General features: G+C 42.9%; 1 protein-coding gene across 3 annotated transcripts in view; it reads right to left on the reverse strand.

The window, feature by feature from the left end:
- Nucleotides 1-14,137, reverse strand: part of TOP1MT (DNA topoisomerase I mitochondrial) — a 125,307-nt gene that overhangs the window by 64,465 nt on the left and 46,705 nt on the right. For all 3 annotated transcript variants that reach the window (XM_030219799.1, XM_030219809.1, XM_030219819.1), the window contains exons 6-7: nucleotides 4,367-4,511; nucleotides 2,687-2,830 (exon numbers count right to left, since the gene is read on the reverse strand). In XM_030219799.1, the coding sequence (XP_030075659.1) occupies nucleotides 2,687-2,830; nucleotides 4,367-4,511 (289 nt within the window). The remainder of the gene's footprint in view (nucleotides 1-2,686; nucleotides 2,831-4,366; nucleotides 4,512-14,137) is intronic.

Here is a 14,137-nt window from a genome sequence, read left to right on the forward strand (position 1 = left end):
CTGGACCCATGGAGGAGGGTGAGGGGCTGAAGGGAAATGAGAAAGGTGCTGAACCCATTGCGGGGGGGGGGGGGTGCTGGAGGAAAATGAGAAAGGTACTGGACCTATGGGAGGAGGGAGGCTGGAAGGAAATGAGAAAGGAGCTGGACCCGTGGTAGGAGGAGGGAAGGGAAAGAGATGCCGGACCAAGGGGATGAAGGAAGAGGGAGTCAAAAATACCAAACAAATAGCAGGAAGGAGGGCAGGAAGGTGTGGGGGAGAGAGGGGAGAAGCTGGACACAGGGAGGTTACAGAAACAGAGGAGAAATTATGTGCATGGGGGGGCATAGAGATAGGGATAGGGACACAAAGGGGAGATGCTAAGTGGGGATGGTATATGGACACAGAGCAGCAATGCTGAAAACAGAGGGGAAATGATATGAGGGAGAATAGGAACACAGAAGGGAGATGGAGGCACAAGGACATAGATGAGTGATGTTTGACACAGGAGGAGAGGACAGGGAGATAGAGAGGTGATGATGGATGCGGGAATACGAACACAGGAGAGGTACTGGACAGGAAAGTATAGGGGCACAGAGAAGGGAGATGTTGAATGTGAGGGATGACACAGACACAAAGATGGAAGATGGAGGAGAAGAGATGTCAAATGGACAGGAGAACCTGGTGAGTAAGTTAAGAGAAGACAGAGGGAAGCAGAAACCAGAGCCTGAGACCAACATGATTTGAAAAATAAAAACAAAATGTAGAAAACAACAAAAGGTAGAAAAAAATTTTATTTTCTATTTTGTGATATGAGTATGTCAGATTTGAAATGTACATCCTGTCAGAGCTGGTGTTAGACATGGCTGGGGGCAGAAATTTGAGGGGGGATCCAAAAGCCCACTACCAGGTTGCACTTTCTTCAGCATCCAACAGGCTTGGGGCTTTCTCTGGTCAGGGGCCAAGGGCAGCTGCCCTAGCCACACTCCCCTAACATCATTCCTGGTATCTTTATATTTTGCACAGTACAGCAGTAAATGCATCTCTTTTTCTCTCTCTAGTGTTGTACTACATAACTGTTCAAGGCTTGTGCAGATGGGGGTCAGAGCTTGTGGGGATGGGGATGCAGTTTGAAGGATGGGTGGGGACAGGGACAAACTTTGTCCCCTTTCCCGCCTTACTTCCAGAGTATACATATTGAGGTCTATAAGTCTTCATATACTTAATGACAGCTTAATGTAGCTGCCCTATGGATCAACTTCATCTACCAAATGACCGGAAACTCATGAACCACCACCTAAACTTCTGGAAAAACCTAAAAACACATTAGGCAGTTCCTCCCCACTGCGTCTATCTAATCTCAAATCCACCGCAACACCCTGCTATACCTTCAGATAAGACAAAATCAATGCAAACTCAACTCTTAGCATATACTACCCATTTCCAGCATACCAATCGTAAATACAGACTAGGCTATTACTGTTCAATTGTATTAAACAATATGCTTCAACCAAACTGAAACTCTGCAACCATATGCCTTGTTGTATGTAAGCCACATTGGATCTACCAAAAGGCAGGAAAATGTGGGATACAAATGCAATAAATATATATTTTTTTATAGCTGCAATCACCAGACTGGCACATAGTATTCTAAATGGGGCCTCACCAGAGAATTATACAAGGTCACTATCACCTCTTTTTTCTTGCTGGCCATTCCTTTTCCTAAGCACCCCAACATCCTTCTGGCTTTGGCTATCGCCTCTTCTACCTTTCTGGCCACATAAGACCGCCACATATGATCACTTCCAAGTGCCACTCTTGGGTGTGATTGTGTCATTAATACTTAGTATTTTACTCCAGTGAAGTGACATTAATATTTAGTTCTGGTGCCTTCATAGCTCCCCTGGCAAGTTGGACCACACAGAAGGCAATCCTAACTTTGCTTAGTTAGCTATGCAGGTATGGCGCTAAATATCATTTATACCCACACTAGCCGTTGAGCCTGTAAAAACGGGCTGGTATTGGAGTTTTCCTCCCCCCCCCCCCTGCGAGGTCACCACCGCTCCCCCCCCCCCTCGGAGTCGCCGCCGCTGCTGCCACCCTTCCACCCGGCCCGGGCTCTCTCTTCGCTTCTGAACTTACACATCCGTTTGCCGAACACAGCAAGGCATATCAGCTGAGCTGCCGTGGGCCCTTCCTTCTCTGCTTGTGGCCCCGCCCTCCTGTGACGTAACGTCAGCAAGGGCGGGACACAGGCAGAGAAGGAAGGGGCAGCTCAGCTGATGTGCGTTGCTGCGTTCGGCGAATGGATGTGTAAGTTCAGAAGGGAAGAAAGGGCCCGGGCCGGGTGGAGGGGTGGCGGCGGCGGCGACTCCGAGTGGGGGGGGGGAGGGGTAGCAACCTCGGCGGCGCAGTTTCCCTCTCTGTCCCGCCCCTCCCGTCATCACGTATTGACGCGGGGGCGGGACAGACAGGGAAGTCTCTACTGCGCATTTGCGAGTGAGTACGGTCACTCGCCGTTTATATGTTTGATGACCTCCAGGCACCATCAGTGACCTGAATATTCCTGCACTGAATATCAGGGCACAAAATCAGCCTGCAGCGGTTAGCCAGATTATTGAGTTGTAAGAACCCCAATACAGGCCAACTGAAGATCTCTTGAGTTGGCATTTCAGGAGCAATGTCACACATTCTGCTGATACTATACCTTGTCAATAAAATACAATGCCACAGCCCTTTGCCTCTTTTTCATTTCCCGGGATTTCCAATCTGTTCGGTACTGAGCTCGGATCTTATCCACTACATCCTTCAGGCGCCTGGCAATTTCATATTTCTGCCAGTCCTTTTCACCCTAAAAAAATAATAAAGCATAACACTGATATAGATTAGATAGATTTTATTTTCAGATGACGCAACAATTTATAAGCAGCAAACACACCAAAAGGAGTGAAAAAATGGAAGGGAATTTGAAAGGCTGGAATTAGATTTGGTCATTATTAAAGAGTGATTTAGTTGTGCCGCTCCAAAATGTTGAAAAGTGAGGACTGTGTCAAGTATAATCTTAACCAAAGTGATACAGTTTGATTGTAGTGTATAGTATTGTTGCTGTGCAATTGTGGCCTTATTTTGGGTAGGAAGTATTACACTCTGTGGATAAGCACCTGTTGGATCCCAGTTTTTCGAGGAAAGAAGGGGCAGAGCCCAGGTGTCCCAGCACAGAGAAGTTACTACAACCAAAAGAGGAAACTTTAAGGAAGATGGAGGAGATAAGAGAAAAAACTAGAAGAGCTGCAGAGGAAGGTGGAAAGCCTAGACACCACTCCTGCTCCAGTCCCGCCTGCAACTACCACAGTGGTAGTCCAAAGATAGAGAAAGATCTCAGACATTTATGGGTTTCCCACCAAATTGGATAATTTATCCATGGAGGAAAGGATTGAATGGGCCACCACCATCCTGAGGTTACTAAAAGTCCCCCAAGAGGATTAAGCTGAGGTGGTGGAAGAGCACCTAAAAGGGCAAGAATGGGAAACTGTGAAATATTCCCATGTGAAAAGAGGCAGTCCAGTGAAGGAATTGTTTGAGCTTCTCAGGCAGGTCAACAGGGTTGAAGGCGAAGGATTTTTATGATCGAAGGCAGGGAGAGAGAGAGAGAGACATCAGAGAATTTGCCCACCAGTTACAGAACTTGGCGTTGGTGAGGAGCCGGGACCCCTGAAGAATAGGTGACCCTAAGGAGTCCTGAAGGAATGAACTGTTTCTTTGGAACCCCCATAGCCCGTGATCTTTTTCTGCTGAATTATTTATAAATGTAATTCCGAACTGCACCACTAGGGGGTTTGTTACAGTAGTCATTTGAGGCATACAGTTTCTGCCTCCACATTGATGAAGTCTGAAACCCCGTTGCTTTCTAGAATGAGCTAGACCCTGGAAGTGCCTTTTCAGGTGGAAACATAGACACTAGTCTCCTATGGAGGCTTATTCAGAGACGGTACTGATAAAAAAATGAAGTGAATGTTGGTCTTTGAGGCTTACCATAGCCTCTGTGATTATCTCAAGACACCACAGAAGATAAAACAAATATGCTATAGGAGAGAGAGAAATGCTGCACATGCTCAGAAATTGCAAGGAATCCCCAGAAAGCTCTAGAACATCCATCAATACTGGATCAGCAATTACTTCAAATATGTGATAAATAGAGATTCAATTGTCTTCTACAAAAAACAAGAGCACTGCAAAGCCAATTTTGCATAACAGCTGTCTTCAATTCTAAGCACTGGAAACAATATTTTGTACTTAAGGTTATCAAGCTTCAGAATCAGATTGGTTTAATATATGGTGGCAGTTAGACCATATTCCAGGTTTCCCCCTCTCATAATTAACAACCAACCTTCAATTTGGAGCTTGGGTTCAGCATTATGTATTTGATGGATCCCTGGATATTTTCAGTCCATGATGCTAGCCATGTGACCGTATTGTCACAGCGAACTTCTTTCCACTTGTGACCTGCAGGGGGTTCTGGGACTTTGGACTCCCTAAAAGGAAGCATATACTCAGCATTAAAGCTGTTCCTCCAGTGTACTCTGAAAAAGTATAGTTCAAAATCTTTGCCAAGTGACATAAAAATTCAATGTTCCCCAATGCAGTAAACCATAACCATTATAAAATATTACCTGTTCATCATTCTTACACTTCAAGTTTGATGATAATAAAATGGTTTGTCTTTTCCTGATCAAATGTTTGTAAGGTGCGTTTAGGTCAACAGGAATAGAGAAGAATCAAATTTTCCTCCTGTTGTCATGTGCCTTATATATGAGCATCCAGAACAAGGCACAAGGAAAACAGCATATCAGCCAATCTAGAAATGGGATTGACTAATTGCTCATCCCCTCATACCAGATATTAATGCCCTGTTTCCGTTATTTTTTTTATTGAATATCACAAATACAAGCAGAACTATACAAGAGAGGCAAAGAGAAGTTACATATCTGTAATGGGGATTCTCCATGGACAGCAGGATAAGTGAGCCGTGCATGAGTGATGTTATCCAATGGCGCCAAATCCTGGACTTTGATCTCCAAGAAAGGCTTTTCTGAGCATGTGTGAGATCTCCCAACTCTGTCTGTGTTGGTCCCCTCTGTCTGTTCAGAGCTGATAACAGCTTCACTGGAAAAGGAGATGGTCAGCGGGTTTTTGTGGATGATTTATCCTGCTATCCATGGAGAATCCCCATTATAGGTAAGTAACTGTGTTCCCCATGGACAAGTAGGATATGGACGAGTAGCCTGGAGGTTGTGGAGGGGTAGCCTGATGGTTAAGGCAATGGGCTTTGATCCTGGCAACCTGGGTTCAATTCCCACTGCAGCTCTTTGTGACACTTAACCCTCCACTGCCCCAGGTACAAAAAAAAAAAAAAACTTAGATTGTGAGCCCTCTATGAACAGAGAAAGTACCAGCATATAAAGTGTACAGCACTGCATACATCTAGTAGTGCTATAGAAATGATTAGTAGTAGTAGTAGCAGCAGTAGTTGTGTTAGCTACGAGTGACCCTCAAGCTTACAATTGTAGATTCTCAAACCATTTAGGGGTTTTTCATTGCTTTGCATTCCAGAAGTGCTGTTAATATTCTTCAAATTATAGATTATAAACCATATTTTTCAATTTTATTGATTGCTTTCTTCACTTTTGAGAATTTTACTCCAGTAGTTACAATTATACCATTACTAGTAAAAGAGGCCCGTTTCCGAAAGAAATGAAACAGGTGCTAGCAAGGTTCCACGCCCCCTCCCTACCTCCCTCTCTCCTCCGAGTTCCATGCCCCCCTACCTCCCACTCCTCCGAGTTCCAGGCACCCCTCCCCTTTGAGTTCCAGGACCCCCTCCCTTCCCTCCCCTTCGAGTTTCAGGACGCCCCTCCCCTTCGAGTTCCAGGATGCACCTCTCCTCCGAGTTCCAGATCCCCGCACCTCCCTCCCTCTCTGTCTCCTCCGAGTGCAAGCACAACCTGTTCTCTGGCAGCCCCTTGCCTTCCTTCGTGCCGGCTGTAATTTAAAATTTCTTACCTCGGGGTCTGGTGTCTGCAGTGAAGGCAAGCGGTGCTTCAGACTGCCTTCCCATGTGTCTCAGCTCTGCCTCTGGTCCCGCCCTTCCGGAAACAGGAAATGAGGGCGGGACCAGAGGCAGAGCTGAGACACATGGGAAGGCAGTCTGAAGTGCAGCTCGCCTTCACTGCAGACACCAGACCCCGAGGTAAGAATTTTTAAATTACAGCCGGCACGCAGGAAGGCGAGGGGATGCCAGAGGACAGGTCGTGCTTGCACTCGGGGGAGAGAGGGAGGGAGGGAGGCGTGGGGCCATGGAACTCGGAGGAGAGGGGGGGCCGTGAAACTCAGAGGGGAGGGGGAAGGGACGTCCTGCAACTTGAAGGGGAGGGGGAGGGACATCCTGCAACTCGAAGGGGAGGGGGGCCTGTAACTCGGAGGGGAGGAGGGGAGGGAGGGAGGGAGGTAGGGGGGCATGGAACTCAGAGGGGAGGGGGCTGGAACGAGGAGGAGAGGGGGGGCCTGCAACTCGGAGGGAGAGGGCGATTCTCTACTCACCTCCGCTGGCTGGTGCTGGGTTCCCTTCCCTCTCACTGATCTGCCCTCTGACATCATCGCTAGGGCGGACCAATGGGAAGTGTGTTATGAATCCAGGCATCCAGACAGAGGTGCAAATTATTATATAGGATAAGATTTTTCATGTTTATGTTTATTAAAAGCTTGCGTTATTGCCAATTTTGGCAGGTACTAAATTAAGTAAACATGCAAATCAACAATCCTCCCACCTCTTTCTTAAGATTACGGTAGGGTTCAACAAGTCCTAGGCATCAGGTTGCCATGGCACCTAGAACTTGTGCCCCGGCATCCAGGATTTCATACCCCAAAATGTTTTTCTTTTGCAAAGCTCTCTCAGAAACAATGCTCTCACTTTCACATCACATTTGGTTCTCTGTAAGCTTGAGCTGTGCAGTGCAGGAAGTCTGGGAAGTCTCACGCTTTCAAGTCCCATGGAGGTTTACTCAATGAACTGTTAACAGCATTTGCTGCTAGCCAATTTCTGCCTCGTCTCCAAGAACAAAATTTCTTCAGAATGCTGCAGCGAAGCTGATTGCTAGAGTGTCAAGGTTTGATCATATAACTCCTACATTGAAAAATCTTCACTGGTTACCAGTGATATCGAATAGAGCATTAGGTCTTGACTATAATTCATCAGGCTTTGTATGGAAAATTGCATTGTTATTTTTCCGATGCACTGACTGTTTATCAACCTAGAAGAACTTTGAGATCACAATCTGCTATGCCAGTGATTTCCAAATCTGGTCCTGGATGGTGGTCAGATGAGTGGTTTAACTGATGTGATTTTTTAAATGTATTTGTATATATTTGTGTAAGCCGATTAGGTATAAGTGGGTTAGAAATTTTAAAATAAATAAGAGTCCTGTAGAAGACTTGTGACAATTACTATAGTAACGTAGAAAATAACAGCAGATAAAGACCTACATGGTCTATCCAGTCTACCCTTCATGATTGAACCAACAAGCCAATAGTATTAACAACCACCTTTTCTCACTAAGGACCACTTTAAGATGTCTTCTCCTCTTCCCCCTCCCTAGCCGAGATATAGAGCACCTGCACTCATAGTATACTATATGAACGTGGTACAAAATAAGCATTATTGATCTTCATCTGTCCTGGCAATTTTCACGCTCAGACTGTAAACGTCTACCCAGCACTAGCCCTAATTCACAACTACTGGAGTTGCTGTTGAAGCCCAAATGACCCTCTTCCTGATCTGTCTGGCCTTATACAGTACACAGACTGCAGAAGTCTGTCTGGCACTACTCTTACCCATCATAACTGAACTCATAGCTGTTGATGTGTTAAGCACTGTTTTGATGCTAACTTATTTCTGTTTAGGGATCCTGTGTGTGCATCCAACACATTTTTGAATTCCATCAATGTTTTTGTCCTCACCATCTTCACCACACCTCCACAGGGAAGGCATTCTAGGCATCCGTCACCCTCTCTGTGAAAAACTATTACCTATGTCCCAAAGTTTCTTCATGGATCAAGTGCACTGAACGGATAAGATCCAATGGGTTTATATTAAACACAGAAAAGGGAATTACACACACTCCAGTTGCCATGTGGCTCAGAATCCTCAGCATCTGACCCACTAATACTTGCTGGCTCTCTTGAATTTACAATTGATATCAAAGTTGAGATCCTTTGCTGTAGAAGAAAGGCAGTTACCCGAGTCATGTCTAGCAAGGCTCCTATGAACTTCAATTCTCATCGGGCTTAAATGTGACTTGGGATCATTTATGATGAAGCCTAGTAACTCCAACACACAACCAATTAAGTCCACTGATCTTTACATAAGTATTACCATACTGGGACAGACTGAAGATCCATCAAGCCCAGCATCCTGTGGCCAATCCAGGTCACAAGTACCTGGCAAGATCTCAAAACAATACAATACACTTTATACTGCTTATCCAAGAAATAAGCAGTGGATTTTCCGCAAATCCATTTTGATAATGGCTTATGGATTTTTAGGAAACTATCCAAACCATTTTTAAACACCGCTAAGCTAACTGCTTTTACTAAATTCTCAGGCAACAAATTCCAGAGTTTCATTACACATTGAATGAAGAAATATTTTCTTCGATTTGTTTTAAATTTACAACTTTGTAGATTCATTGCATGCACCCTAGTCCTAGTATTTTTGGAAAGAGTAAACAAGCGATTCATGTCTCCCCGTTCTATTCCACTCAATATTTTATAGACCTCTATCATATCTCCCATCAGCCATCTCTTCTCTAAGCTGAAGAGCCCTAGTCGCTTTAACCTTCCCTCATAGAGAAGTCATCCCAATCCCCTGTATCATTTTTGTCACACTTCTGTTTTCCTTTTCTTATTCAACAATATCTTTTTTGAGATGTGGTGACTAGAAACGCACACAATATTTGAGGTGTGGTCGCACCACAGAGAGATACAAAGGCATTATAATGTCCTCATTTTTGTTTTCCATTCCTTTCCTAATAATACCTAACATTCTATTTGTTTTCTTAGCCGCCACCGCATACTAAGCAGAGGGTTTCAACATATCATCAACGAAAACACCTAGATCCCTTTCCTGGTCGGTGACTCCTAATGTGGAACATTGCATTACGTAGCTATAGTTCGGATTCCTCTATCCAATATATATCACTTTGCACTTGCTCACGTTAAACGTCATCTGCCATTTGGATGCCCAGTCTCCCGGTCTCGTAAGGACCTCTTGTCATTTTTCACAATCCTCTTGAAATTTAACAACCATATCAACTTTGAATAACTTTGCTATCAGCACATTTAATTACCTCACTAGCTACTCCCATCTCTAGATCATTTATAAATATGTTTAAAAAGCAATGGTTCCAGCACAGATCCCTGGGGAACCCCACTATCTACCCTTCTCCATTGAGAATACTGACCATTTAATCCTACTTTCTGTTTTCTATCTTTTAACCAGCTTTTAATCCACAATAGGACACTACCTCCCATCCCATGACTCTCCAATTTCTTCTGGAGTCTTTCATGAGATACTTTGTCAAATGCCTTTTGAAAATCCAGATACACAATATCGACCGGCTCACCATTATCCACGTTTGTTCACCCCTTCAAAGAAATGTAAGAGATTGGTGAGGCAAGATTTCCCTTCACTAAATCCATGTTGGCTTTGTCTCAATAATCCATGCTTTTGAATCTGCTCTGTAATTTTGTCCTTTATAATAATCTCTACCATTTTGCCTGGGACTGATGTCAGGCTCACCGGTCTAATTTCCTGAATCACTTCTGGAACCTTTTTAAAAAATTGGCGTTACATTGGCTACCCTCCAATCTTCCAGTTCCATGTTTGATTTTAAAGATGAATTACATATTAACAACAACAGTTCTGCAAGTTCATTTTTCAATTCTATCAGTACTCTGGGATAAATACCTTCCGGTCCAGGTGATTTCCTACTCTTAAATTTGTCATATTGCTCCGTAATATCCTCCAGGTTTATAGAGATTTCATTCACTTTCTCTGACTCGTCAGCTCTGAATCTCTTTTGTGGCACCAGTAACTCTCCCAAATCTTCCTCAGTGAAGACCAACGCAAAGAATTCATTGATCTCTCCACTATGGCTTTGTCTTCCTTGACTGCCCCTTTTACCACTCGGTCATCTAGTGGTCCAACTGATTCTTTTGCCGGCTTCTTGCTTTTAATATACCTTAAAAAATTTATACTATGGCTTGTCTTCCCTGAGTGCCATTTTACCACTCAGTCATCTAGTGGTCCAACTGATTCTTTTGCTGGCTTCTTGCTTTTAATATACCTAAACAAAAATTATACTATATGTTTTTGCCTCCAACACAATCTTTTTTTCAAAGTCCCTCTTTGCCTTAATTATCTGCACTTTGCATTTGATTTGCCATTCCTTATGCTGTTTCTCAATATTTTCAGTCAGATCCTTCTTCCTTTTTCTAAAGGATTTTCTTTTAGCTCCAATAGCTTCCTTCACCTCATTTTTTAACGAAGCCAGCTATTGTTTGGTCTTCCTTCCTCCTTTTTAATACAAGGAATAAATTGGCCTGGGCTTCCAGGATGGTATTTTTGAACAGCATCCACGTCCGATGTAAATTTTTGACCTTTGCAGCTGCTCCTGTGTTTTTTCACCATTCTTCTCATTTTATAATAGTCTCATTTTTGAAAGTAAAATGCTAATGTATTGTGTATTGGATTTCCTGTGTGTATTTACTCCAAAGTAGATATTATAATCTTATCACACTATGATCACTGTTATCAAGTGGCCCCATCACCATTACCTCCTGCACCAGATCATGCTCTGCACTAAGGACTAAGTGTAGAATTTTTCCTCCTCTTGTTGGCTCCTGTACCAGCTGCTCCATAAAGCAGTCCTCAACTTCATCAAGGAATTTTAACTCTCTAGAATGCCCTGATGCATTATTTGCCCAGTCAATATCGGGGTTCATAAGAACACAAGACTAGCTATACTAGGTCGGACCAATGGTCCATCTAGCCCAGTACCCTGTTTTTCAAACTCTCCTCTTGTTGTCCTAATTAGAATAATTGACTATAAATGAAGAGTTGAGCTAGGGGTGGGTGGATGGGAATAAAGACTTAACTAGGCCCTGCTGTTCCTTCTCTGTTAAGGCTGTGACAGAAAATTCAAGTTTTAAAACTATGAGAAGAAGGGTATAGACTAACTAATCAAGGTTTGCTTTTTTTTTTTATTCTTTATCAATATCTCACAATTTCTCATTTAAACCCAATCTTTAAGTTACCAAGCACAGAGCAAAATAATGTCACTTACCAGAGAAATGACCTCTTCGCTCAGAACTTCTCAGAAAGAAAGTTAAATGGGACCTTTCATCTCCATATAGTTCGGATTCTAGGGCGACTGCTTCAAACAAACCCTTTGAAGCTAGCCCAGTCTGCATTGATTACCCATAAAATACTGGATTTCATTCAAGATACTTTCTCTTACTCATAAAGCCCATTATACAGGGACTCCCGCTTATCTGTCAGCTCTTACTATCCCTTATATTCCTGCCCACAATCTACGATCTTTAGATGCTAATAGCTTCCTAGCCCCAAAAAATGTTTTCATGAATCTACACGTCAATCTTCCTTCTTATATCTGGCCCCAAAGCTTTGGAATGACCTTCATCATCCATCTGTGGAAAACTTGCCTTTCCTAAATTCAAATCCCTATTGAAAACATTTTTTTGTTACTTTTAACTAAGGAATGTTCTTATATTATTGGGACCTGCCACCTGAAAGATTGATATATTAAGCTGTTGCTTATGTCTTTGCTATGGTTGTGTGTCTGTCTTTTTCTTGGATGTATGCTCCTGTCCTGTTCTTTTAATGGCGTTCTTTTTCCTTCTCAAACATTTGTTTTAATTTTATTATAACTGTACACCACTTAGAGCCATCGTGTATGGCTTATGCGGTACAGTAAATTCAATAAACAAACACTGGTAAACTTCCTCTCCCGATGCACTGGAAACTGACACCAGGTGCAGTCGACAGACTCAAAGTTCCTTCGAGGCCTCAGCATCTTTGGCAGACAGTATATGGATCTCTATGTTTATCTGAACCACCTGAGGTCTTGACATCAACGATGTAAAACTGCAGCATCATGTCAAGCAAAGCAGCACTCCATCCTTTCCTTGAACATCCTCATAACCTACTCCTTGAAGGCTGCCATCTACAAAAGATGTGGACATTACAGTAGAGTGGTCATGTACTCCCAAGTCACTTGGGGAAAAATCGGATCCAGGATCTCAGGTTCATGAAAGCTGCTGCACCCATGATGCTCTCAATGAGGGGTGGTGTTGAGACATCGTTACCTCCGCCAGATGACCAGCATCACATTCCCTTGGCACTGATGAAGAAAAGGATGAATCCTTCCTTTTTGAAGGAACTGGACAATAACTATTGCTGATGGCCTCTATCAGTTTTCATGTCAAGGATAATCGAGACAGTCTCAATGCTAATGCATCTCCAGAACCCATCGAGACCAATGTTTCTGATGCCGATGTCTCTGGACCAGCCTTATCTGTGCTGACTGCTTTTCCTTTTCTCTACCTCTCTGAAATCTAGGAATATAGAATACATTAAGAAGTATCATGGTCGTGTCCCAGGCATTGTAGGCATCAACTGTGAGTATCCTTAATGATTATGATCCTGTAGCACCAAAAACAACTTTTGAAATCTCTGGGAATCTTCTTAGACATGTTATCTGAAAAAATAGTCACAGTGAAATCAAACAACTTGATGTTGAAAAATAACTTTGATGGGAGCCCAAGCCCTAAAAATGGCCTTTACTGAGCTAACAAGATTGTAAGCTCTTTGAGCAGGGACTGTCTTTCTTCTATGTTTGTGCAGCGCTGCGTACGCCTTGTAGCGCTATACAAATGCTAAATAGTAGTAGTAGTAGTAGTAGTAGTAATTAAAAAGAAAAAGAAACTTAAAAACAAAACAAAAAGCCAGTTAAACCTACCTAGGGAAACTAGTATTAAAAAAAAAAAGTCTGCATTACAGTGAGACTTACCTATCACAAGGAAATTGAAGAAAATTGTGGCAATTAATTCTGATGCCAGCATGCAAAAAGATGCCATTTGGCTCTGTGGAAAACAAAGGACACAGGGGGTCTGGTACAAAGCGGCAAGTGGGAACAGCTGCAAATGCACGGTGAGACACTCTCAAACATTCTTGAAAAGTGCTGAAGAATTGTTTCCCCACACAGGCTCCATCAAATGACATCGCACATATGTAAGGATTCATCTATCTTGCTTGTCCTTGGAGAATAAATGGTACTAATACATATAAGAAACTGGAAGACTGGGCATCCAAATGGTAGATGAAATTTAACATGAACAAATGCAAGGTGATGCACACTGGGAAGAATAATCCAAATAAGTCACATGATGCTAGGATCGACCTTGGGAGTCAGCACCCAAAAAAAAAGATCTAGGTGTCATTGTAGACAATACATTGAAATCTTCTGCTCAGTGTGCGGTGGCAGGCAAAAAAAAGATGCTAGAAATTATTAGGAAAAGGGATGGTAACGAAGACCAAGAATGCTATAATGACTCTGTATCACTCCATGGTGCAACCTCACCTTGAGAATTACATTCAGTTGTCACCGTATCTCAAAAAAGATAAAGCAGAATAAGAAAAGGTTCAAAGAAGGGCGATCAAAATGATATAGAACAACTCTCATATCAGGAAAGGCTAAAGAGGATAGGGCTCTTCAATTTGGAAAAGAGGGGCTGAGGGGAGATATGACTGAGGTCTACAAAATTCTGAGTGGTGTAATACAGGTAGAAGTGAATCGATTTTTCACTCAAAAAGCACAAAGACCAGGGGACACTCAATGATATTACATGGAAATACTTTTAAAGCAAATAGGAGGAAATATTTTTTCACGCAACCATTAGTTAAGCTCTGGAACTTGTTGCCAGGGGATTTGATAAACGTGGTTAGCGTATCTGAATTTAAAAAGGTTTGGACAAGATCCTGGAGGAAAAGTCCAAAGTTTACTATTGAGATATACATGAGGAA

The sequence above is a fragment of the Microcaecilia unicolor genome, chromosome 1 (genome assembly GCF_901765095.1).
Source record: "Microcaecilia unicolor chromosome 1, aMicUni1.1, whole genome shotgun sequence".
Taxonomy (NCBI): Eukaryota; Metazoa; Chordata; class Amphibia; order Gymnophiona; family Siphonopidae; genus Microcaecilia; species Microcaecilia unicolor.